This window comes from Giraffa tippelskirchi, chromosome X (genome assembly GCF_054371585.1).
Source record: "Giraffa tippelskirchi isolate mGirTip1 chromosome X, T2T-mGirTip1v1.2.pri, whole genome shotgun sequence".
Classification (NCBI taxonomy): domain Eukaryota; kingdom Metazoa; phylum Chordata; class Mammalia; order Artiodactyla; family Giraffidae; genus Giraffa; species Giraffa tippelskirchi.
The window spans coordinates 86,260,071-86,284,363 of record NC_137289.1 but is presented as its reverse complement, the minus strand read 5'-3'; the positions used below and the strand labels follow the sequence as shown (position 1 = coordinate 86,284,363).

General features: G+C 48.4%; 1 protein-coding gene and 2 long non-coding RNA genes across 8 annotated transcripts in view; 2 read left to right on the top strand and 1 right to left on the bottom strand.

Moving 5' to 3' along the window:
- Positions 1-2,532: 2,532 nt before the first annotated feature.
- Positions 2,533-7,918, bottom strand: CITED1 (Cbp/p300 interacting transactivator with Glu/Asp rich carboxy-terminal domain 1). Of its 5 annotated transcripts, none has more exons than XM_081566959.1 (3): positions 7,785-7,918; positions 3,718-3,842; positions 2,533-3,136 (listed from the first exon to the last, which is right to left on the bottom strand). In XM_081566959.1, the coding sequence occupies exons 2-3, from the start codon at positions 3,775-3,777 to the stop codon at positions 2,609-2,611; spliced, it is 588 nt and encodes a 195-aa protein (XP_081423085.1). In that variant the 5' UTR covers positions 3,778-3,842; positions 7,785-7,918; the 3' UTR covers positions 2,533-2,608. The 5 variants fall into 5 exon arrangements, with proteins under 5 accessions (XP_081423085.1, XP_081423081.1, XP_081423083.1 ...); XM_081566955.1 differs by lacking the exon at positions 7,785-7,918 and adding an exon at positions 6,595-7,682; XM_081566957.1 differs by lacking the exon at positions 7,785-7,918 and adding an exon at positions 7,259-7,682.
- LOC145536842 (uncharacterized) lies at positions 6,745-11,834 on the top strand. Of its 2 annotated transcripts, none has more exons than XR_014076048.1 (3): positions 6,745-6,999; positions 9,191-9,346; positions 9,653-11,834. It is a non-coding gene; the product is annotated as an uncharacterized LOC145536842 (long non-coding RNA). The 2 variants fall into 2 exon arrangements; XR_014076047.1 differs by having other exon boundaries at positions 6,763-6,960.
- Positions 11,835-13,389: 1,555 nt separating this feature from the next.
- The window catches only part of LOC145536841 (uncharacterized), a 152,112-nt gene continuing 141,208 nt past the window's right edge, over positions 13,390-24,293 (top strand). Inside the window, exon 1 of the long non-coding RNA XR_014076046.1 lies at positions 13,390-13,446. This is a non-coding gene — a long non-coding RNA (uncharacterized LOC145536841). The remainder of the gene's footprint in view (positions 13,447-24,293) is intronic.

Below are 24,293 nucleotides of genomic sequence, written 5' to 3'. Positions count from 1 at the left end.
GCCATGCCCTCCCCTTATTCCCCCACTAGAATTGATGCCTTATGGAAATACAGTTCACCCTTTGAGGCCATGCTCTCCTCTGCCACTGGACTGTGAGTTCATTGAGAATAGGAACAGAATCCCCCTCATTTGTCCCCAGGGAGCAGCTCAGCTCCTGGACTCTAGGAGGCACTCTTGCTTACACATCCCCATTTGCTCCCAGGCTACAAACTCCTTGTGGGTAGGCAATATTGCTTTACCTGTTTGCATCTGGGAGCCTTGTTTTCTAGCCCCCAGGGCATGGCCCAGGGTGAGACTTGGTGTTGGCTCTGGAATCTCCTGGAGAGAGAGATGAATGTGCCTGGTCTTGTTGTGAGAGGCCTAAACACGAAATGGCAGGGCAGGGGCAGAGACTTCCCTGCCCTCCCCCGACCGAACTCTTTGATGTCCCCTCCCCCACCCCCATGGACAGAGGAGCCTGGCAGGCTATGGTCCATAGGGTTGCAAAGAGCTGGACATGACTGAAGCGACTTAGTGCATGCGTGAACGCACACACACACACATTCCATCATGCCCCCTTTCCAGCAATAAACAATTACCACCCCACACCCTCATCCTGCACCACCCCCCCGACTCTTAGGACCCCATGTTTCTCTGTTCACAGCCTTGAATGAATCCAGCCATCCACCTTCAGTGGGATCATTCTAAAAATCAAAGTTGGTTAAGTCTTTACTTTCTCACAAATTTCCAGAGAGACTCCACAAACCACAAGGATGGTGGTACCAAGGAGAAAGTCACACTCCCAGCTTGGCCTAGAAGGCCCTGTGAGCCCTGCCTGCTCACATACCTGCTCTGGCCCTGTGACCCTGCTTGCTGAACTCCTGTTCCATAGCATGCGCAGCCCCTTTCATAAACAGGCACTTACACAACAGCTTTTCCCCTCACTCATTTTTTTCCTTGGTTGACTCTGGTCTTGTTTTTAAACCCAATTGTTTCTGTGGGTAAAGTCTCTGTGTAAAGACATAGAGCAAGGCCATCGAGGATACACCACAAACAGATAAGCAGTTGCTACTTCTGTGGAGGGCAAGAGGCAATCAGGATTGAGGGAGAAAGCTGGTCAAAGGGTATTTTGGCCTTATCTAGAGTAGAGTTTACTACTAGAGAACTCTACTAGAGAAACTCTAGTAGAGTTTCTACTTTTCACAAAGAGATTGGATCATGTATTTATTACTTGTGAGATATAAAAACAAACAAATGAACTAGTTCAAAACTAGGAAGCCTTCCCCAGACTTTCCAGGCAGATGGAGCTGTTTCCTGTTCTGGGATCGAATAGGACGTTCCCCCGTGTTATAGGAAATACCGTTTTATGTAATTTGTTGATGCCTTTCTCCATCTAGATGGGGGACCCCTTCAAAGGTAGTAACTTTAACTGATGCTCCTGGTGCCTAGCAGAGTGCCTGACCCAGAGCAGATGCTCAGGGAATGCTGAATCCAATGCCTTGCTTTTCTTGGTGGGCTCCTTCGAAAGCACTTGCTAAGGGACGGGCCCCATGCTAGTCCTAAAAAGCTGATTCACAGTGTCCATGGAAGAATGTCTCTGGGAGTCTGAAATGTGGGTAGAGGAATCTCTAGACTCTTGGATTGTGTCAACATGAGGACAGGGCTGTATTGCACACCAGCGCCACAGCCCGCCCTCCCCTCCCCCACAGCTCAAGGCTGGGATCCAGTTCAATGCTCCAGTTTTGTCACTCGGAATTCTTCTAAAGCCACTGCCTCCTCAGCAGTTAATCTAATGGCAACAGATATATCCTCAAAGGTTGACCTTGTTGAGCCCAGCCCTGATCTGTGTCTCTAAGATGGAGAAGCCAGCCCACAGAAACAAGCTGTCCCCATACAGTGTGGGCCAGGGAGGCGAGAGTTAGGGGACATTTAGACCTGCTCAGAGTGTCCCAGGCATGGAAGTGCGGGTTGTGCAATTGTCTGAGGGACTTCAAGTCACCTAGAATCTTAGTTTAATGGTCTGTAGCTTTTGCAATTTTCAAGAGAAATCTGAGCTCCCAGGTCATAGGCTCCTTCTTGGGTCATACCTACTGCCTTGGGCAAAAAGGCAAAGGAGTGGCCTTAATGCATCAACTGGATGGGGGCTAGAGAGTGGGTGGGGTGGCTCTTGAGTTGGTGAAGCATGTGCCATGTGGCTAGGGCAACCTTTTAGACTTGGATGTACAAGGTGAGGAGGCTGTAGAAGGGTCTGGATCAATATTTTTTCCAAGAGTGCTCCCAACCAGCCCCTGTCATCTACCTTGAATAGGACAGCGTTCCTGTGGTCTTAGGGCACTGAGACTAGGTACTTGGGCTCCTGAAGTAGGAATTCAGTGAGTAGCATCCCCCTCCACACCCCCGGCCTCCCAGTCTTTCCCTTTCCTCCCATCCAACCAAGTTCTCTCCCAGCTATCCACCGACAACCTCATCATGGGTCTCATAATTGTTAAAAGAACATTGGACCGTGCCACACCCATTTAGACCTCAATGAAGAACACCTCCAGTAGGCCCGTCTCTTTGTAAGTAACTTTTATTTTTATTTACAACAGAATTGGTGGCTTTATTCCTCCATCTTTAGGAACAGTTGGCATCAGCTGCCAGATGGAAAGTCTGCCGTGAAGTCAAACTCATTCTGCCCCAGCCACAGCTCCGGAAGCTCATTGGCCCGGTCCAGTCCCAGTTCCACCACCAGCGACATCAGCACCTCTTCATCCACTGGGTCTGAATCGATGATGGCAGGGCTCTGGGCACCAGCAGAAGGAGAGAGTGATCCCGCCCCTCCCGCCTGAGCCCCGAAGCCCCAGTTTGGCAGGGGCTCTGCCTCTCCGGGTTGGCCCGGAGTGGCAGCGGCCATCCCATGATACTGGCTATTTAGCTTCTGCAGCTGCATACTGGCCAGCAGGTGAGGGGCGGGGTGCAGGTTGAAGGGTGGGGGTTTAGTGGGAGGGGTGGCAGTAGGAGAGCTTATTGGAGATGGAGATCCCGAGGAACTAGTGGGAGCCCCACTGGCCTTGGTTCCATTCGAGGCTACCCCGGGGTAGTGCAGGATGGCCACCGCTTTGCGATCTTTCACCCCCAGGTTAGAGTAGGCCAGAGAGTTCATCTCTGGGCTGGCATTCTAGAAGACAGAGAAAGGCACAGCATGGTACCCCTGCTCTACATTTTGTTCCTCACCATTCATCAGGCCTCAAAAGTGCTTCATCGGAGGCTAGTGGTGAGGAGGTAGCAAGAAGGCCCCCTAGAAAGGTAAGCTCCTTTCCTAGTTCAAGTTAGGCTCAAGTATTCTTTTGCCACTGTGGCTCCAAGCACTGTGTTCAGGTCTAAGTCTTCATGCTGGACACCCACCATCTTAAAGGAGTTCACTGCTTTCATCTCCTTCTCTCGACTCTACCTTCAGCTCACCATTCTACAAAAGGGGTCTCATTTTCCCCCTCTTCTCAGTCTCGCTTTAATCCATTGAGACAATGGAGTGATCTTTTCCAATTCTGCTTCTCTCTCTGCCATCTTTCAATGCCCCTAGTGGGTTCCAAGTGACCATATTTAGGAAGAAGCCATTTTCATTCTCCCCCAAGAAAGCTCTGCTGTCTCCAGTCTGCTAGAGGACACCAGACACCACAGCCAGGAGGACCTACCACGTGTCCCCAGACCAGGTCATTTTTCCCACTCCAGTGCCTCCATCTGTAAAATGGCAAACGTTACCTCCTTCACAGGTGAGGTGCCACCCTTGACATCAAGTGCAGGCCTCGACATAGTTGGCATTTCAGAGTCTTGGCAGAAGTTGGATAAATTGGTGGGAGGTGATGCTGCCAGCTGGAGCTGTTGTGCTGTATGTGAAGGAGAAGTGGTAATAAGGGCAAAGGCTTTATTGACCAAGAAAGTACTAGCAAAGCCTGAAGCTGGGCCATTCCACACAGCTACAAGACAAGGATGGTGATGGGTTAAAGCCAAGACGAGAGACCACCTGAGCAGAGGATCTCTGCTGGAACTTTTGCCTGAGGTGGGAAAGGTGTTTGATTTGGCCAGGTGCTGCCCAGACAGCCAGCTATCCACATCACCAAGAGAGGACACACTTGACTGTTTCCTCATGCAGGTGATGTCAGTGCCGCCAGTGCAGGAGGCACTCTTTCTGATTCCAAGGACAACAATGTCCCTGAGTACATAGCACACTGTCTCAACTGGCCACTGGCATTCAGGCCAGAGAGCTGTGGTCTCACCTAGAACTGGGAGAAAGTGGGAAGGAGTCAGGGTGAGGAGGACTAAAAAGCTGGCGGCTGCCACCCAGAGAAAGAATAGGTCCCCAAAGCAAATGTCATGAGGTCCAAAGTTCTGCCTTAGGCATGGTTTTGTGTGAGAGAAGCGGGCTGATCATGGTAGTCTGGGGGTTCTGAAGCAGCCAGAGAGCAGCTAGGGATGCCTCAAGTTCCTCCACACTGCAAGCCCCCTCCGAGACAGCCCTGGTGGCACTTGGCTTTCCCAGGACACCTGCTCTGAGCCCAGCCACACTCATTTGTAGTGGCAGGTGGATACAATTCTTCCCAGAGGGAAACTGAGGCACAACAGTTCCATGGATTTCCCATCAGGTGGCAGTGGCTCTGGGAGTAGGATCCAGCATTCCTGTGCCCACATGCCTCATGTGACCACTGGCCAAGATATCATACCTAGAATGATTCAAATGGCTTCTGAAGAAATTATCCCCTAGTTCAAATGCCAAAGGAATAAGATAAGGGGATAAGGGGAAAAGAATCTCCCCAAACCAGAAAATTTTTTTTTAAAAAATCTCTAAAAACTCTTGTTATTTTCCAAGAAGGTTTTTTTTTTAAAGCCCCATATAGTCTAGCCTTCATGATGAATTAGAGATGTAGAATTTTACATTTATAAATACCTTTTGGCCCAAAGAATCTCTTGGGCCAATCTCTAGATTTAAGAGTCTCTAATCTTTCCAACAAGGCTAGAGTTCTCTGTGACACCCCTCTCCCCGCGGTTGTCATTAAGAATCTGCTCAGACACTTCTAGAAAGTGGTCACTTACTACCTCTCTCATCTTTGCACCACTTACTGGTAGGGGAGGGAGGCAAGAAAAATAGAAAAAGGAAGAAGGGGGAGAAACATGAGAAAACAATCAGTTGCTGGGTCCATCACCACTGCTTGATTGGAGCCCTGTTTCTTCTGTGAGGCAACCCTAAAATATTCCAAGCCAGTGACCACAAGACAAGGAATCTAATTCATGTCGTCTTTAAGAGCCCTGCACCTTCAGTATCAAGCAATTTTCATGTCCTAAGAAAAATGTCTGGGTGGAGGGTGGCTGTCCATCTTTTCTTGTTTCTATCCAGCTTTTCTTCTTTCTTTATGCTACCCATTACCTGAACGAAACATAAGGGGAAAAAAAACCCACAGCAGCAAAAACAAAAGGAAATAGAAAGGGGGGGCGGGGAGAAAGAAGAAAAACAGAGAGAGAGAACGAGAAAAAAAGTATGTTCCTGGGGAAGACCATTTTACCACGTCTCCCCCTTCAGGCTGTTGCACTCCCTTAGGCAGGACGCTGTTTTCATTCAGATCTGTCGCCTCCCATCGCCGCCTTCCCCTCCACCAGCCCTGACCCTCAACCTGGGTCTCTCCTCCATAGGTGCTCAGTAAGTATCATTGAATCCGTTTGAAGAGGCAACCACATTTCGATCGGAATCCTTACCCTTGCTTCCCCGACTTTCTGTCTCCCCTCTGCCACCCAGCCCATTCGAAGACAAAACTTGGCAGTGAGGAAACGTCCCAGCTCACTCTCCAAGCCGCGAGCTGACCACTGCGAAACGGCTGCGAGAGGCGGCTGGGCAACCCAGAGCAACAAGTGCCTCCTCGCCCGCCGGTGCCTCTCTGGCCCCGGCCACCAGATCCTGGTCCCGCCGCCCGCTCTTCGTCACAGTTTCCCGTGGGCCAGAATCCTCCTCCCGTCTAGATGGGGATGGGAAAGGGAGAGGAAGAAGAGAGAGGGAGAGAGGCAGGTAGTGGGGGCCGCGTCTTTGACCTGTTGGGGGACCAAAAGTTAAAATGGCACCAACTGGATGGCTCCATCTCGATTGCTATTTTCTCACTCATGAGAAATTTAAAAATCCAAACTACTGCGACTTGATTTGGATGTGATCTAACCAGGCTAGTCAATTTCACCACCTGAAAACTAAAGGCCCGTTGTTTGCGGACAGCTTGGCCGCCCTCCTCGCCACATCCCAGGTGGAGCCGCGGGAGCTGAGGGCGGCCGGGAGCATCCCTGCACTGTGGGGCGCGAGCACCCAGGCCACCAGGGCCCCGAGCGTCAGTTCCCGCGAGTGCCTATCAGGAACCGATAGTGGAGACGGGATGGACAGGCGGGGTCTCGGCCTCGGTGGCGAGTTTGGGGCCCCGCAGTGCTGCCGCGCGCGGGGATGCACTCCGGCGGCGCGGGCTGCGGCCACTCCCGCGCCTCATCGACACACAAGCGCCGGCTGAGCACCCGACGCGGCCGCGGGCTGAGCCTACCCCCGAGCCAAGTCGCCTGTGGTCAGTGCTATCACTCAGCTACGAGAAGAGTGAGAGAGGTTCGGTAACTTGCCCAAGGTCACAGCGCTAGAAAGTGGCGAGCCGGGATTCGCAGCCAGATCTGTCTTCCTCCAAGTCCTGATCTCGCTGAGGCTGGGACTCTGTGAGCGGCCCAGCCCAGCCACTGTCATTTATAGGCAGAGGGGTGTGTGCGTGTGGGGGCGTGTGTGTGTGAGGGCGTGAGTGTGGGGAAGAGCAGAGGTCGACTGGGCAGTAAAAGCAAGTTGCCCGAATTCGCTAACTTCCATCCCTCAATTCCACTGAACTCGGCCCGAAAAGCCCCTCTCGCCTTCAGCCCCTGAAGGAAATCTGAGCTTTGTGCAGCCCTAGAACAGGAGCGTCCAGATGCGGTCCGGGCAATTAGCAAAGTCGGTGCAAGGCAAGCAAGCTGGAGAAAGCGCGGGCGCGGGGAGAAAAGGTGCTGCTATCTCCCGGGGAGAAGCGGGCGCTCGGCCCGGCTGGCCGGCAGACGGGCGCGCTGGCGAGGGAACCGGCACGCTGGCTGGCGGGCGGGCGAGTGGCGGCCCCTCCGCTTCCAGCAGAGCAGCTTCCAAACAGAAAATAAGTCCCCCAGAGCCCCTCAGCCAGCCCGGCCCCGGCCCGCTCCCCGCGCCCCCTCAGCTGGAGTCCCCGGCCCCGCCGCCCAGCCCAGCGCCCTGCCGGGCGGCCCGGCTTACCTCCGCGAAGCCGCCTGCCCTGGAGAGAGGGAAGCTCGGAGCCCGGTGAGCCGCGGGCGCAGCGGCGGAGCCCCCAGCCCCTAGAACGCACGCCGCCACCACCGCCGCGAGCCGGTCGCGCTCAGTGCCACCCGACCCCGGGGCGCCTGGGAAAAGCCCGCACCGCCGCGCCGCGCCGCCGCCGCACCGCACCGTGCCGCGCCAAGCAGCCTCAGCCAGCGCCCGTGCCCGCCCGCCTGTCCGCCCGCAGCTTCGGCGCCTGACTCCGGGGCGGTGGCGGCCACCGCGCTCCCTTCCCGGCGCGGGGGAACCGGCTCTCAAGCCCCCATTGCTGCCCGGAGAGCCCTGACGCACACGCACACGGCAGCAGGCTGGCCTCGGCTAGGAATCCCAGGAAGGACAGACCCTTTCCCCCCCTTTTCTCTCTCCCCCCAATTTCCACGTCTTTATAACCGGCTCAGGGCATTATTAGCACATGTCCTGGCTCGTGGGCGAGTTGGTGGCAAAATCTGAACTGGATACTCACCCAAGGGCCAGAGCGGGTGCTGCGCCTTCTTCAGCCCTTTTTTTCCCCTTCGCCAGAAACTACCCTTCGCCGGCTGTCTGTGGGCGGGCAGCCGGGCGGAGCGAGCCTCCTCTCGGCAGCTCAGCGGTGCCCCTTCTGCAGCTATGCCGCTGGGACCATTTTATAGCGGCGGCTGGCGTGTGTGGCCCTTTAAAGGCGCTCGAGCTGGTGCAGTCACAGAGGATCGTGTTAAAGCGAAGGGCCGGCTGGGGAACGGAGTCCGAGCGGCCCCGCGGGTCCGCGGGCGCCGGGGACCGGTCACGGCTCCCAGGGTGCAGCTGGCGGGCTCAGGCCGTGGTCGTCCCGAGCCCCTAGCCCCCGGCCAACGCCTGCGTTTCTAAAGCAGGAGGGGGCCCGGGCCCCGGGCACAATCTCTCCCCACCGCCCTGCATGGACTTGCCTAATAAATTCCACTTAGTAAATTTCGCTGAGGCGAGGGAGAGCTGTTAGTATCTGTTTTCTGACCTATATCTAGAGGGTGGTCAGAGCGGGCTTCAGGGGGTTTGGAAGGAGAGCTATGGGCTCAGGAAATGACCCGGGGGAAGGGGACACACATGGGACGGGGCCCAAGGGGCACAATTTGAGTTCTGTGCAGGGCTTTCTAGGAGCCTGTCTGACCGCTTTGGGCTGCACCATCTCCCTGGTTGAAGGGCTGAGGCTGAGGGGTCCCTTTCCCCTTAAAGTCGCCAGATTCCAGACAGAGCTTCATGGAAGCTGGCCGGCAGCAGTGATTTATTTTCCTCGAAGAACTGAGCTGGGATCAGTTTCAAGGGATTCTATCCTGTGGGCTGAAGGAGGCTGGCAGGTTGCTTCGTGGCGATGGGTCATGGATCGTGGGGCCAGGTACAGCTCACAAGGCACAGCCAAAAGGCCCAGAACAGGCCACAGAGTAGGAAGAGCTTGCCTGGGGGCTCTCAGGGATTCCTCTTGCCTTCCCAGTATGCCAGGTTACTTTATGATCATTATATAATCATTCCCAAGTAAAAAGAATAACATTTTATATTAGAAGCACATCTTTCTTGGGTTGGGATGTTATTTTACAAATCTTTTCATTTAAGAGGTTCCAGTCTTCTACTTCATTTTAGTTCATGCTTCTCTCGCCTCTTACAGGAAGGCTACCAGGATTATTACCCTTCTAACAGAACTCCGCCCTCCCCCCCACCTTTTTGGCCCCTTTCAGCAACAACTACTCCATTTACAGTGTTTATAAAACATGCTCCTTTTTAAAAGTCTTGATGTTAAGAAAAAAGGGGGGAGGTAATGTCATGAAATCGTTTTCACTACATATGTGTTCTGTCTTCTTAATTGGATTTGAAGACCTAATGGTCTTTTCCTTTCCTTTTCTTTCTTATTCTTTTTTCCTTTAGTACCCCAAAGTGCCCTGCATTTGCTCTTTGAACAAATTTCTGTTTGTTGATGGACTGACCAGCTTACTGACGTAAAGATGGGGAGCAAACAGAGGGACAAATCAAGGCCCTTCTTTGGCGCCTGGAAGAAGCTGGGGCGAGTGCTCTGGATGCCAGGTAAACTCATTCCCCAGCACCCAAAGCTACCTTGCCTCCCTTCCCCTCACCCTGAGTCAACTCAAACCCCTGTAACAACCGCATTCCACACACCGTCGTCTCACTTTCTCGCTTTGCACAAAGATCTTAGGTCGCGTCCAGTTTCCTTCTGATAAAAGGCGGCATCTGTCGGGACCCTAAAACCCTATGAAGTTTGCTTGCGAAATACACCCTCAAGCTATCTTGGTATTTGCCTGACGTAAGCGACCCCGGGCTTTCGAATTGTGTTTTTGCTAATTTGGACCTCCTACCTACCCTTCACCTCAGTTCCTGCTCGGGAGCGAGTCTGGAATCCGCGGCAGCGTCTCCGCGGCAGCGTCTCCGCGGCAGGCTCCGGATCCAAGAGGTTCTGGATCCGCCCTCCATCTATTGGATGGCTCCCAGGTCAATTGTTAGAAAGAGGCATATGTTCATCTCGGCTTCTGGAGTGTCTCCGGAGCAGTTGCTCAACAGCCAGCCCCCTCCCCCATCCGGACCATTGAAGGGCAGAAAAAGGAGCGCCCTCCGCCACATTTCTCTATGCCCACATGCCAGAAAGGGTCTCCCCACTGGTGACTTCCTGTCATCTCCGCTGTCTGTCTTCTGGGGAGCAGGATCAGGAGGGGTTTCAGGAGCACTCAGCTTTGGAGCACAAAAGCCACCCCTTTCCTTTGGGGGGTACATGGAAAGGGAGGTTAGTTGCAGAGGCCGGGAGAGAGCAAAGGAGACATTTGCATTTCTCTGCAAATAAGCCCTGGATCACTGACTTCCCAGTCGGCTCCAGCCGAGCTCAGAGCTCTCCGCTGAACTCTTATCTTCAACTTGGCAACTAGACCGCGAGCTCGCATGCGGAGGAGAGGACAGGGATAATCACCCAGCAAGAACTTTCTGTGCGCCAGCATTGGACCTGGCCTGTTCCCATCCATTATCTCATTTAATTCCCACGCCCTGTGAGGTAGGGTTTACCAAAGGTGAGAAGGAGTCCCAGAGATTTACCCAAGTTCACACAGCCGGAAGGCCAGGCATTTGAATCCAAGTTAACCTAACTGCAGAATCCTCACCTTCATCCTTGCACCTTGCTGTTTGGCAAGGTAAAGAGACATCTAAAATGTGGTCAAGAGTACAGGTTCAGGGGCCAGTCCGCCTGGGTTTAAATCCCTGCTCTGCTATTTACTAACCCTGTAATGAAGACCAATAGCTTCATTCTTTAGGCCTCAGTTTTTCTCATCTGTTAAATGGGGATTATAATGGTAGCAACTATGAGGGCTTGTTGCAAGGATCAACGGAAAAGCTTAAGTTGATGCCTGCTATGTAGTAAGTTGTCCACAAATGCTGTACCTTCTGATTCTTTTCCTTTTGCCTCCTAGTCATGCCTCAGCTTACATACTTAAGGTCTCCTAGTCCTGCCTCAGTTTACATACTTCAGGTTCAATAATACTTGCTAACTGATTAATTTAAAAACCAGACTGTGAGGGGATGAAGGAGGTCTATAAACACAGGCAGAGGAGGAAGAGGAAAATGCAGATTTGTTCTCAGAATCCCACTTTCCAGAACCAAGGGCTATCTGAGCCTTATGACAGGAGTAAATTGAGGACCAATAAAAGATGATGACTTTTTATAAGACAGTCTGTATGCATAGAGTGGTCTCTAGAAACATATATTCAGTAAGTGTGTAGAAAAGTTAAAAAGCACATGTTACCATGTAGCTTACAGGATCTCAGTTCCCCCATTAGGGATGGAACCTGGGCCACAGCAGTGAAAGGCTGGACTCCTAACCACTAGGCAACCAGGGGACTAAAAAAAATGCAAAAGTCTGTATTCAAGAATGTTTTGAACAGAATTGTTTGTAACAATGAAAAATGGAAAACAATTTAAATGTCCATGGTGAGAGAGCATCCTTCAGTACCTTAACACTAAAAAAAAAACAACACTTGATTTCAAAAACTTTTATTCATGGGAAAATGTTCACAAAAAATATTAAATAAAAAAACCACTGGGTACAAAGTTGCATAAATATGATGCCAAGTTGCAAAGGGCACGAAGAGCAGAAAATTAAATACTCACTATGTTTCCAACCATGTATAAATATGAGCAATGAAGCAATGGTCAGGAAAACAAACCAACAGTGTCAGTTGGGTGGTAGGATTGTGAGGTATTTTCCCCCCTCTTTTCTCTGTTATGCAATATGTTTATATTATTCTCATAATTAAATATAAGTTTATAGTTAATGGGCTGCATAAACAGTGTGCTTCTACTGTTGTTAAAATTATTTGTGCATAGAAAAAATATTGGAAGAAAATATACCAAAATGAGGACTTCCCTGGAGGTCCAGTGGTTAAGATTCTGTGCTTCCAATGCAGGAGACGTGGGTTTGATCCCTGTCTGGGAACTAAGATCCCACACACTGCAGGGCAAGCCCCCCCCCAAAAAAAGTATCTAAAGGGAAAAAAAAACTAGAAACAAAAACAAAGTACCAAATTGTTAGCAGTGATTATAATTGAGTGGTGGGATTATATTTTTTTAAAAAATTTTTCTGCCATAAGGTTATATTATTTTCCCCCATAATTTGAAAATCTTCATAATTTTAAAAGGGCATAATCAGTACAATCTCACTGGTGTTAAAATATGGCTGTAAATTGAAAAAAATGGGAAGGAAATATATTAAAACATTAAGTTTTTATATTAAGTGGTAAAGGATTATGGGTAATTTCTCCTTTTCTCTTGATTTTCTGTAATGTGATTTTATTACTTTTATAATTAAAATAAAATGAATATGTACAAATGGCATACGATCCGATTTTTGTTAAAAATGTATATATATATGTGTGTGTGTGTGTGTGTGTGTGTGTGTGTGCATGCACATAAAGTAATAATAAAATACTCCAAAATGTGGTTGTCTCTGGGTGGTGGGGTTATGGGTGATTTATGTTTTCTCTCTCTTTCTTTAAAAACTATACTATATTGAAGTATAGTTAATTTACAGTGTGTTGGTTTCAGGCATACTGTTTTCTCTTTTATACACGATTTCGTCATTTTCCAAATTTTTTACATCTCTCATTATTATTTTTAATTGTTAAAAATTTAAAAAAGAATTCAATACTGAAGTATTTGTGGGAAGAATGAGCATGTCTGGGATTTGCTTTAAAATATTCCAGTGGGAATGGGAGAAAAGTGGGTGGGGATATAGAAAAAATAAGATAATTGTTGAAGATGGTACATGGGCCTTCATTATAATGTTTACTTGTGATTATATTTGAGAAGTTCCATAAATACTGTTTAAAAAACATTCTCATATCCATTATTTTTTAAATCTTATGACAACCCTATGGGATTGATTATCTCCATTTTGTAGAAAACTGAGATTTAAAGAGGTGAAGTCACTTGCCCTACATGTCACACAAGTTGGAAGTGAGAGAGTGGTCTTGACTTGGGGCTCCTCACTCCAAGCCCAGGGCTCCCCACCACATCCCTGTTGCTGCTTCTTTTTTTTCTCTTTGGCTGCACTGGATCTTTGTTGCTGCTCGTGGGCTTTCTCTAGTTGTGGAGAGCAGGGGCTACTCTCTAGTTGCGGTGTGAGGGCTTCTTATTGCGGTGTCTACTCTTGCTGTGGAGCATGGGCACTAGGTTATGGGTTTCAGTAGTTGCAGAGTGTGGGCTCAGTAGTTGTGCATGGGCTTAGTTGCTCTGTGGCATGTGGAATCTTCCTGGACCAGGGTTTGAACCTGTGTCCCCTGCATTGGCAGGTGGATTTTTAACCATTGGACCACCAGGGAAGTCCTGCTTATTTTTAATAATTAAAAATAATTAACATTTTGTCTGGTGATAAATGTCATAATTGTTCCCTACACAGAATTTGGGCATAATAGAAAAGCACCAGGAGGAAAACAGCATAACCTACCGGCATCATAGTTAACCCTTTGATGTCTGGTCATGCAGACTTTATCCTGGCTGCCTCTTACTCCAGAGGCAATGGGCGGAGCAAACACAGTACAAGCAGTAAAAGTGCTGTTATTCCTAATGTGCTAGTGAGTGAAGCTGCAGCTGTCTGGGGATCCCTTTATGTGTGGAGGGCTCAAGAGATGGTGAGTACTAGCCACTTCTTCCCATTCTTCCCTGTTGCCCCCTCCAGATACTGCAATCTGGACCACAGTTCTTCCCTATATTCTTCCTTCTACTGTAAGATCTCAAGAACTGCAAGTCCAATTGGGGAAAGTTGGGGTGGCCCTTCTTCCCTTACTTCATCTGGAGATCCTGCCCAGAAGCCGCCTTTGGACTCCTGTGAGTCTGCAACCACATCGAGTATGATTGTGCCTCCATTTCCCCATCTGGAAGATGCTAGTGAGAATAGCAGACTGGTTGGCCTCTGCCAGGGAGTGATGAGCTAATGTCTGTAGTGCTTTCCAGCCCCTCGGAGCAAGGTGCCGGAGCCTCCCCAGCGCCTTGCCTGCTGCTGCCAGCCTGAGTGAGCGCCTGGGCCTGGCTGCCCTGTGCTGAGGGAGCGGCTGCATTCCTCTGCCCCAGGCCAGTGGGCTTGGACTGGCACTCACTTCTGCTCCTGTGTTAAAAAAAAAAAAAAAAAGGTGGGAGGAGGATTGAAAAGAAGAGAGGATGAATAAGAAGAGCAGAACAAGGGAACAAGATTAGTTCTGGGGAAAGGGCCTTGAGAAACAGAACACAGAGAACAGAGCAGAGAGATAACAGGGCATCTTTGGGCACACTCCTATCAGCTTTGAAGCCTGTAGCCTTGGTTTCCTGTTTACACAAGTGGATGGGGGAGCTTTGGAAAGGGACAACAATTGAGGCCGGTTGAATTGATTCCCTACTTGATTTCCTGTTATTTATGGGAAATAAATGGGAAAATCGCAAATATATACAGGCTTCCCTGGTAGCTCAGCTGGTAAAGAATCTGTCTGAAATGTAGAAGACCCTGGTTCGATTTCTGGGTAGGGAAGATCCCCTGGAGGAGGACATGACAACCTACTCCAGTATCCTTGCCCGGAGAATCCCCGTGGACAGAGGAGCCAAGACTAAGAAAGAAAGCACAGCACAAGAAATATATACAAACAGCTTCGGCCACCCAGCCTCTCACATCCTTCATGGCTCTGCCCACTCCAGGCTTTGGAGATGTCATTCCAATACATGCCCCTTTGCTCTACTCCATCCTGGGATTTAACTGTCTAGGAAGGCAGGACTATCATCCCCATTTTAGAGAGAAGGGCAATGAAGCCCAGAGAGATGAAATAATAGGCCCAGATTGCAAAGCTAGTAAGCGGCAGAGCAGGGATGTACAGCCCGGTGGGACTCACTCCTCAAGCCAAACTCTCCTACTAGGCTCCCTGCTCCTCTGTTACCTGTGTCTATGCTCTTCTTGCTTCTAGAACAGATGCTCAGCCTCACCCATTGCAGTCAATGGTCAGTGTGTGTGTGGCTGGAAGGTAATCATGGCCCAGGTTGAGGAAGAGACCCTTGGCGGGGAGCCCAGTTAAGGGTTGTGGCAGGAGTTTCCAGGGATGCGGTGCCAGGTGAGAGACAGCTGCAGCCCGAGGATGGCAAAGAGGACTCTGAAAAATATTACCGAGGGAAAAGCACAAGGTTCAAAGGGAGGGAGAAAGATGCTGGTGTCAGGAACAAAGAAACAGCTGAGTCGGCCAAGCCCTGGGCTGTTCGGGTGACAGCAGTGGAGTTGGAGGCCTTGGGAAGGTGTGAGGCTTTTTGTGGAGGAAGAGAAACTCTGCTTTAAACATGTTTAGTTTAAGCTGTTGGCAGAACATCCAAGTGGAAATAGCTTGCACACAGCCAGGAATATAGGACTGGAAAGAAAGTGTGAGGTTGTGTCAGAAAGAGCAATCGGCAGGATGACTTCTGGCCAAACTGTGGGGAACTTTCCTCTTCCCGTCTCCACCAGCATAGAGAGGGGCTTTCTCCTCAGGCACAGGAGCCGGTGCTTCACTGCAGTGCTCAGTTCCTCTGCCTGTCACTGCCCCTCTAGCCCAGCACAATTGTGGCCACATGCTTCAAATCCCTAAAGGGTGGTATGAGGAGATCTCAGTCCGTAAGTTTTCCCAGGCCATGGAATGACAGGGGCCTCATCTTACTTTGCTAAATACATTTTGGCTGGGCCTCAACATGCCAGGTCTTTCCTCGTTTAACTTCAGCTTCTAGAATACAAGTCTTTGGGGTCTTGTATGTTCTCGCTTTTCTGTCACCCGCCATTTTTAGGTCAATGTGGTGTCTCTCAGATGACTTCATCCTTCAAAAGATGAGGCCATTTTAGTGGCCTTGCTTCCGGCAGCATCAGGCTGAAATTGCTCCCCTCACCTGAACCCTGAGGTGATGTGGCAGCCCCTTGGCCCTCAATCTCCTGTCTATGCTAGGAGCACTTCCCTGCCCTCACCTCTCGGTCTATGGGGTCCTGCCCTCTCAGCCTCCCAATATCTGATCACACCTGAGACTTCCAACTTTCACTCATTGTCCATCACGGACCCCAGTTTTCCTCTAATCAGAGCCCCGCTGGCATGGAGAAGTCTCCCATCTTGGATCAGTAGCCCTGATTGCCTCTGGGGTTGGCTCAGACAATCATGACGGTGTGAATGGGGTTAGGGTGCATTTCACATGTACAGCCTCAGGGATTGGAGATTTCCCTGGATCCCCATAGCCAAAGATGCTTATCCTTCTGGGGATCAGAAATCAGAGCTGGAGATAGATGGAGGATGTAAGGTAGCTCAGGGAGCAGACTCTGCTGCCAGCCATGAAAAGAAGACAACAGGCCCAGTGACCCAAGATCCCTCTGCTGCCTCCATACCAAGACAGTGCCCCTTATACCCAGTCTCCTTGTGCCAATCACAAAAAGGCACTTCCTCTGGGAGGACCTGTTAGAAACAGGTGCTGCTCCCTCTGGTTTTTACATAACCCTCACCCCGGGGCACTTGGCTTTTCAGGAGGAACACAAGGTGAATTTTCAGGGTCCTTGTGTGGATAGACCTGCATAAGCATACTTGGAGGCCCTGCAAAGAAGTGACTTTGGATGCGCATATGGCTGAGGTTCCTGCAGTGGCCCAGCACCCCTAAGAACACCACCTCAGGGGAATTTTATCCCTCTTAACTCTGCTGAAAAACATCAATGGTAATGTTTCCTGGACACTTACTAGGTGACAGACCCTCACTGTTCTTAGCATTTTGTATTTATTCTCTCCTAGAATCCCCACAACAACCTGAGGTGCTAGGTGATTACTGTTGTAGTCATCTCTATTTTGCTGATAGGAAAATGTAGGCACAGAGATGTTAGGCAGCTTGCTGACATCCTACATCTTGTTTGTTTTGCACTGAGGATTCAAACCAGACCCCAGAACCTCGCTGGTGACCAAAGGGCCTCACTGCCTTCTAAGTCATGCCTGCTGGGACCTGCCCCTTTTAGGTCCTAAAGGCCTCTCCCACCCGTGAGCAAGATCAGTTGATACCCCTCCTCCAGTGTGAGGTTGTGGCTATTATTATCAATCCCTTTATACAGAGGGAGGCTCAGAGAGGAGAGGCAACCTTACCAAGGTCACACAGCTAGCAAATGCGCATGCCGGAGTTGGAATCCAGTTCTGCCTGCTCCCATCTTCCTTCCTTGCTCTCTAGCTACCCCCTCATGCCAAGGTTCTTGCCTTTCCTCAAAACTGAAGATCTGGTGTGGCCTGGAGAGATGGCCTCATCTAAACCTCACACTGCTACAGAGGAGGAAACTAGCATCACTTTGCTACCTTGTTAGAGTCAGAGGAAAAGAGACAGACTGAGCAGAAAGAAATGTATTCAATGGAGAGAGAAGGAGGGAGCAAAAGAGCAAGAGGGTGAATGCCTGGGAAGAAAACAAGGCAAGGAAAAGAAATCAAATGAGAAAGAGAAAGGCCCAAAGTGAGGTGAAGGCCTAAGTGACCAGCCATCTGGAAGCAGCGGTAAGCTTGGCGGGGGCGTGTGTTTGTGAAGCAGGGGAGCCAGACCAACAGGTGCAAGGGCCCAGCTGCTGCCAGCTAAGAACTGTCCGGGCTCTGTGCCCAACCGGAAAGAAGGCACGTCCCCCGCAGAAGCCTTCTCCAGGGGGTTTGGGCTAGGGCAAACTCTCAGCCAGCCTGGTGGGGCTTACCCCTAAAGCCTTCCTTGGGATGAAGAAGCTTCCCACAGCCCCTTTGCATTTTCTTCAAACTGCTCAGACCTGCCTGCTCTGAGGGGATGGGTAAATGCCAATTCACGCTGCCACCAGCTTGAAACATGGGACGGACAGGTGGGGAAGTGGAAACGCCCATCCAGACCTGACTGATCACCTTTTCAGTCAGCTTGAGGCCTGACTTAGTCTGATGTCCAGAGTCCGGGTCTTTGCCATCGGACTGACCTTTGTTCAAGACCTGAGGCTGTCACTTCCTAGCTGCGTGACATTGGACAAGTGACTTTAGCTTGTTGGGCCTCAGTTTCCTTCCATGTAAAGTGGGAGAAGTAAGAATACCTACCTTATGAGGCTGTGACAGGGTTGAATGAGATAATGTCTGTGGCTATAAACTCTCAAGTGCTATACACATGTGAGTAATTACTCTTCTCTGACCCCTGTTCCCTGCTGCTTGGGGGATGGAGTCAGCCTTCCAATCTGAGTCCAGTTCCAAGCTTGACTTCACCTCCTTGGCCCTGTTTTCCTCATTGTCACGTATGCCTGTGTGGGAAGTCAGGCCTCCTGACCCATTGGGGTGGGCTAGGGGCTGGTTGCTGTTCCTATGCAGTTGTTCCTTCAGGCCACAGACATGAACTGAGCCCCTGCTCATCCCTGTTTTGGTCACCAAGGCCTCAGAGGGGACCATGGTGTCAATTTGACCCTTAAGGAGTTCCCAATACAATTGGGGAGATAGAAAAGCAGACTGATCAAACCAAGCGGGAGATAAGAAGAGGTGACATCTGAGGTGAAGGCCAGCATTCACCAGGTGTTGGGGACAGCATATGCAAAGGCATTAATGGGAACTAGGAGACCAGCACAGGATGGGGTCAGTAAGGTCACAGGAGTTGGACTTCAATGCCACGTTAAGAAGTTCAGCCTTGATGTGCTCACTGAAGGTGACGTGGGCAGATTATACGTGGAGCCTGGTACAGTTTGTTACTCGGTAAAGTATGTGCATTGCCCCAACCTTCTCCATCCACCCTCCAACCCCACCAGCAGGCAGTTGTGCTGAACCCTAAGTGTACAGGAGAGCTCTCAGCTCTCTCTCTTGAACTCAGGCCAATAAGGCACTTGATCCTCTGTTTCCCATTCCACCCACCCCACTCCCTGCCAGCTTCCCAAGCTCAGTAAATGGCGCCTCTATTCACTACGTTTCTCACGTCCCAAACCTTGTCTTTCCCACCATATGTCCAATTGATCAGCAAATTCTGTCAGCTCTCTCTAAAATATATCCAGTAGTCAAATCACTTCTGACCACTTCCACAGCCACAACTCTGGTCCAAGTCACTGTCATCTCTCACTCTCTTTTTAAAAAATTTTTTTAAAAAATTGAAGTATAGTAAATTTACAGTGCTGTGTTAATTTCAAGTGTACAGCAAAGCGGTTCAGTTATACGTATATAGCCACTGTCATCTCTTACCTAGATCACTGCTGCAGCTTCCTGACTGGTCTCTTTGCTCCTCCAGTCTGTTCTCTACAAAGCAGCCAGAGGGATCCTGTCCTTCTCTGCTCAGGAGGCTCCAACAGCTCTCCATTTCCCACAGGGCAAAGATCGAAGTCCTAATCGTACCTGTAGGACCTTGGCCCTTCTACTTCTCCACATTTTTCCCTTCTTCCCCCACCTCCCCATTCCCTTCATTTTAGCCACACTGGCCTCGATGTTTTCACTGGTGACAAGGTGGTTTCTGTCTCAGGCACTTGGCATTTTGCTGTTCCCTCTGGTTGGAATACTTTCCAAGAAAGCCACGTGGCTTGTCACCTCACTGTATTCAGGTCTTGGCTCAATGTCACCTCTTCAGATGGGCCTTCCCTGGGCCCCTTATCTGAAACAGCAACCCTGTCACTCTCAACTCTTGCCTTGCTTTTTCTCCATAGCACTGATCACCACTTACCATATCATATTTATCTGTCTGTCCAGCTAGAATGCACGCTCTATCAGGGTAGAGATTTCTGTGTTTTGTTCACTTTTGAATCTCTGATGATTAGTATACTACTTGGCACATAGCAGATGTTCAAATATCTGTTGAATGAAGGAATGGCTGAGCCAGAGAGTCTAGCTTCTGGGTGTGGGAGAGAGAAGTTGCAGGAGAATCAGAAGTGACATGGGGCAGAGATTAGCCAAATAGGCTCAGGAGTGGAATATGAAACAGATTCTGCAGAATATTCCTCAAAGGAGAAAAACATATGAATAAAAGTCAGATGGAGGCTGGTAGAGGAGAGCCCAGTAATTCATGGGCAGAGTGGGTAGGGCTGGAAGGCAGGCAGTTGCCCCTCTCTCCTGCCTTCTATGCTGGTAACCCCAGAATCATGCCATGGAGCTGACAGGCACCGTCAGAGGAGAAGGTCCAGTCAGCAGGAAAGCTTCTGGGCAGTAGCCACCAGCCCGGTAGAGAAGCAAGCCAGGGACTACTGGAGACGACCTTGACAAATGATAGTTGTCCCTGTCCCCCTCTCCCCACCCCCTGCCCCCAGTATACAGCTGTGATTTTGGTGGTTTCTCTTCTGTTTGTCTGCATTCACAGACACACATAAACATTATTTCCACCTCTCAGTTTAATCCTCATTCTTACCCTTATTCTGTCTTTATCTCCATTTCCAACTAATACAAACCCATGCCCTCCATGCCACTCATAGTGTGGATTCCAGTTGATAGACCTTTGAGTCATTTCCACCTTTTCACTATTATGAAGAGTTCTGCTATGAATACTCATGCACAAATATTTAAATTTAGGTGACTTTCTGGGGGAACATGTGTTGGAACTGCACTGGATGTTGAGAGCTAGCCTGAGGACCTGGGGGCACCAGGAGGAGCTGACAGTCACTGCTTTCCCTTCAGCTCCTCACCACATTCACCAGAGTCCTACTATGTGCTGCTCAGGAGTTCAGGAGTGCTGACATGAATATAGGCGGGAAAGGTCTTGAGTGTAATGGAAGAAACAGATAGTTAAATAATAACTTACTCCTAAGCATATAAAAACATGTCCAACTCCACTAATAAAATCAGAGCAACCAAAATTCAAACAACAAACACTTCTGGTGATCAAAATCCATCATCTGTTTTGTTCGTTTTTAATGTCCACATCCTTTTATCCAGCAGTTCCATTTTAACAAATGTATCATAAGAAGACAATACAACACATGTGCAAGGGTGTAAGAGAGGATCTTCATTGAAAAAATTTTTCTTTGAGACAAAATTCACATAACATAAAATTAGTCATTTTAAAGTCAATAATTTTGTGGCATTTGGTGTTGCACAATAACCACCTCTGCCTAGTTTCAAAATACTTTCATTACCTCAAAATAAAATCCGTGCCCATTGAACAGTTACTCCTCATTTCCCCCTCTGTCCAGACAACAACCAATCTGCTTTTTGTCCTTATGCTTTTGCTTATTCTTGATGTTTCATATAAATGGAATCATACACTGTGAGACTTTTGGTGTCTGGCTTCTTTCACTTAGCATGATGTTTTCGAGTACTGTAACATGTATCCATACTTCATTCCTTTTTATGGCATAATAATATTTCACTGTATGCATATGCCACAATTTACTCATTCATTCATCTATTGGTAGACATTTGCGTCATTTCCACCTTTTGACTATTATGAAGAGTCCTGCTACGAATACTCATGTACAAGTATTTGAATATCTGTTTTCAATTCTTTTGGAGCATATACCTAGGACTAGAATTGGTGGGTCAAATGGTAATTCTATGTTTAACTTGTTGAGGACTGCCAAACTGTTTTCCACAGTGGCTGCACCGTTTTGCATCCCCATAGCAATATACGAAGGTTCCAACTTCTCCACATCTTCATAGCCTCTTGTTATTTTCTGTTTTGTTTTTATTATAGCATTCAAATAGGAATAAACTGGCAACTCATTGTGGTTTTGATTTGCATTTCCCTAATGACTAATTCAGTGTTTTTATTTGTAAGGAAAAATGAGAATATTCTGAATGTTCAGCATTAAGGGACAGGTTAAATGAATTTTGGAGCATCCATATAATGTGACCACTTTAAGGGATCAGGTATGCCAGATTTTTTGGTATGTCTGAAATATGTCATAGTAAAAGATAATATGGTAGTTCTTTGTGGATTGATATGGAAAACTGTCCATGGCATATAATGAAGTGAGAAAAATCAGGTTACCAGACAGGATGATTTCATTTGTTAAAAAAAAAATGTCAAGTGGTCATATATGCATAATGCCAGCTCCCTAGGGTCAGGGATTATTGTCCGCTTTGTCCACAGATATAACCCCAGTGCCTGGCACTCTGCATGGTACATAGCAGGTAGTCAATATATATTTATGGAAAAAATGAAAAAAGTCTGGAGACATAAACACCAAACTGCTAATAGTGGTGTTTGCTGAGGTATGGTGTTATGAAGGAACCATTTTCTTATTGTTTGAATGTTTTCCTTGAGGCATCTCTTGTAAAAAAAGTCTTTCCATTACTCTCTCTCTCTCACCAAGTAAGAAAGGCAGTGTGGGCCGGTTGAGGGAGGAAAGCAGCAGGGGTCCTTCCATCAGAGGTAAACAGAGGCTTCTCAGCCACTTTGGAGCTGAGCCTCAGCAGGCTCACTTCAGTTATCCCAGTGGCTACAGCGATCTTTTTAAAATGCAAATATGATCAAGCCACTCTTTGGCTTAAAAGTCTCTGATGGCTTCTTACCTGCAGGATCAAGTCTCACCTCCTCTACCTGGCACAGAGGCCCTTTGTGACTGGCCCCTGCTATTTTCCTTCTTGTCACTCACTAATATATATCTCAGTTTTTTCTTATGGATATTTAAAAGCACATAAAAGTAGAAAGGATAGTACATCCAACCTTCATGTGTCCATCAAACATGAAGCTTCAACAATGATCAACATTTTTCAAATTTTGTTTCATTTATCTCGACCCACTACCCGCTGCCACATACCCATACACTTGCCCCTTCTGGAGTAATTTTAAAGAAACCCCAGATATATTATTTCACCTGTAAATACTTCACTTTGTATCTTTAATAGTTGAGGACTTAGATAAATATATAACTACCATGATGTTATCATACTTAACAAAATTAGCAATAATTTTAACCTCACCTAGTCTCTGTCCAAATTTCCCCTGTTGTCTGAAAAACATCTTTTCACAGTTGATTTACTTGAATAGTCTAATATTCTGTGTTCCAGCAACACTGAACTGCTTGTCACTTCCCTAAATTTCATGTGCCTTTGCCTGAAATGTTTGCCCCTGATGCCTGCTCCAAGATCAGCTTAAATATTGTAGCCTTCATGATGGCCCCAGTCTAGATTGCCTGTCCCACTTCTGTGTCCAGTAATACCCAGAATGTGAAGCATTGCTTTGTCTCACTGTGTAGTTTCACCATCATGTAGATGTGTATGGAGAATTACAGGTGCCAGGTACCATGCCCAGCACTGGGGTACAGCAATGAAACTGCCAAAGTTCCCACCCTCCGAAGGCATGTGTGTGTGTGTGTGTGTGTGTGTGTGTGTGTGTGTGTGTATGTGTAGGAATAAAAAAGAATAAGATAATGGTAAACGGTATGAAAATAAATGGTATTTTGGAACAAAGAGAGCAAAGTGGCTACTTTAGATGGCATGGCTCAAAGGAGCCAGTCTGGGGAAGATCTGAGCATTGCAGGTGAAAGTACTAGCCTGTGCAGAGACCCTCAGGTGAGGGTCTTGGATGGTTCCCATCTTCAAAGGCACTATGCATGTCTGTCTTTACATTTGCAGCTCTCAAAACCTTTGGTAGGTAGCTTTCAAAACCCTGTTGAGTATTGAGAATCTAGTAATAGCTATGTCTCTTTGCCCCAGAACAATGTACCAATGCACAACCACATTAACTTGCATTCTCTTCCCCTAATTCCTGAAGCCAGAGAATGTAGGGAAGATTCTTTGCCTTCACATTTAGGGCAGGAACAGTGTCTGATAATTGACATCTAATATGTACGCTAAATGTGCTTTCTTCCATGATCTCTTTGATCCCTCAAAACCAGCCAGTAAGGTAGTACAGGGAGTATCTCCATTTGATGGATGAGGAGACTAAGGCTCACAGAGAGCGTTTCTTGGCCAAAGTCACACAGCTAGTGAGTAACAGGGAGGGGAGTCAAACTCAGGCAGTTTGAGGCCAAAGGTGCATATGTGCTGCTGGTCATCTTGGGGCCCAGCACTGAGCAGGTTTGGGGACTCGTCCTTGGCCAAGGTGGGGGAGGAAGAGCTGCTGGAGTTTTCCATGCAGGGGCTTGGAGATGTCAAAACCTGATTAGCCTTGATGGCTGTTTGCTTTTTTTCTTTCTCTTCTCTCTCCTTGTCCTCCTCTTCTTTATCCTCCTTCCTTTTTTGTTGAATCACAATATTTGATTTTCTTATAAAGAAGTTTTTCTGCCTTAGAAAGAGTCTTTTAAATATAGAATTGGAAATATACCCCTCTTTCTGTGACAGCTCACAATGAAGGCAGCAGAGGCAGATCCACCCCCTCCCCCCAAAGGGAAACTGGCTTGGGATTTTTCCGTTGGCTTTTTTCCCCATTGGCTTTTAAAATATATATATATATATTTATTTACTTTTGGTGGGGGCCAGGTAGTACATTCACATGATTCAAAAATCAAAAGATACAAAGGAACATAGTGCAAGCCTCCTTTACTCCTCTGCCACCTGCCACCTGGTTTTCCTGCCTGAGGTGCAGGAAACTGAGGTGACCCAGTTTCTTATGTCTCTTTCCAGAGGTGTTTTATGCAAATAAAGGC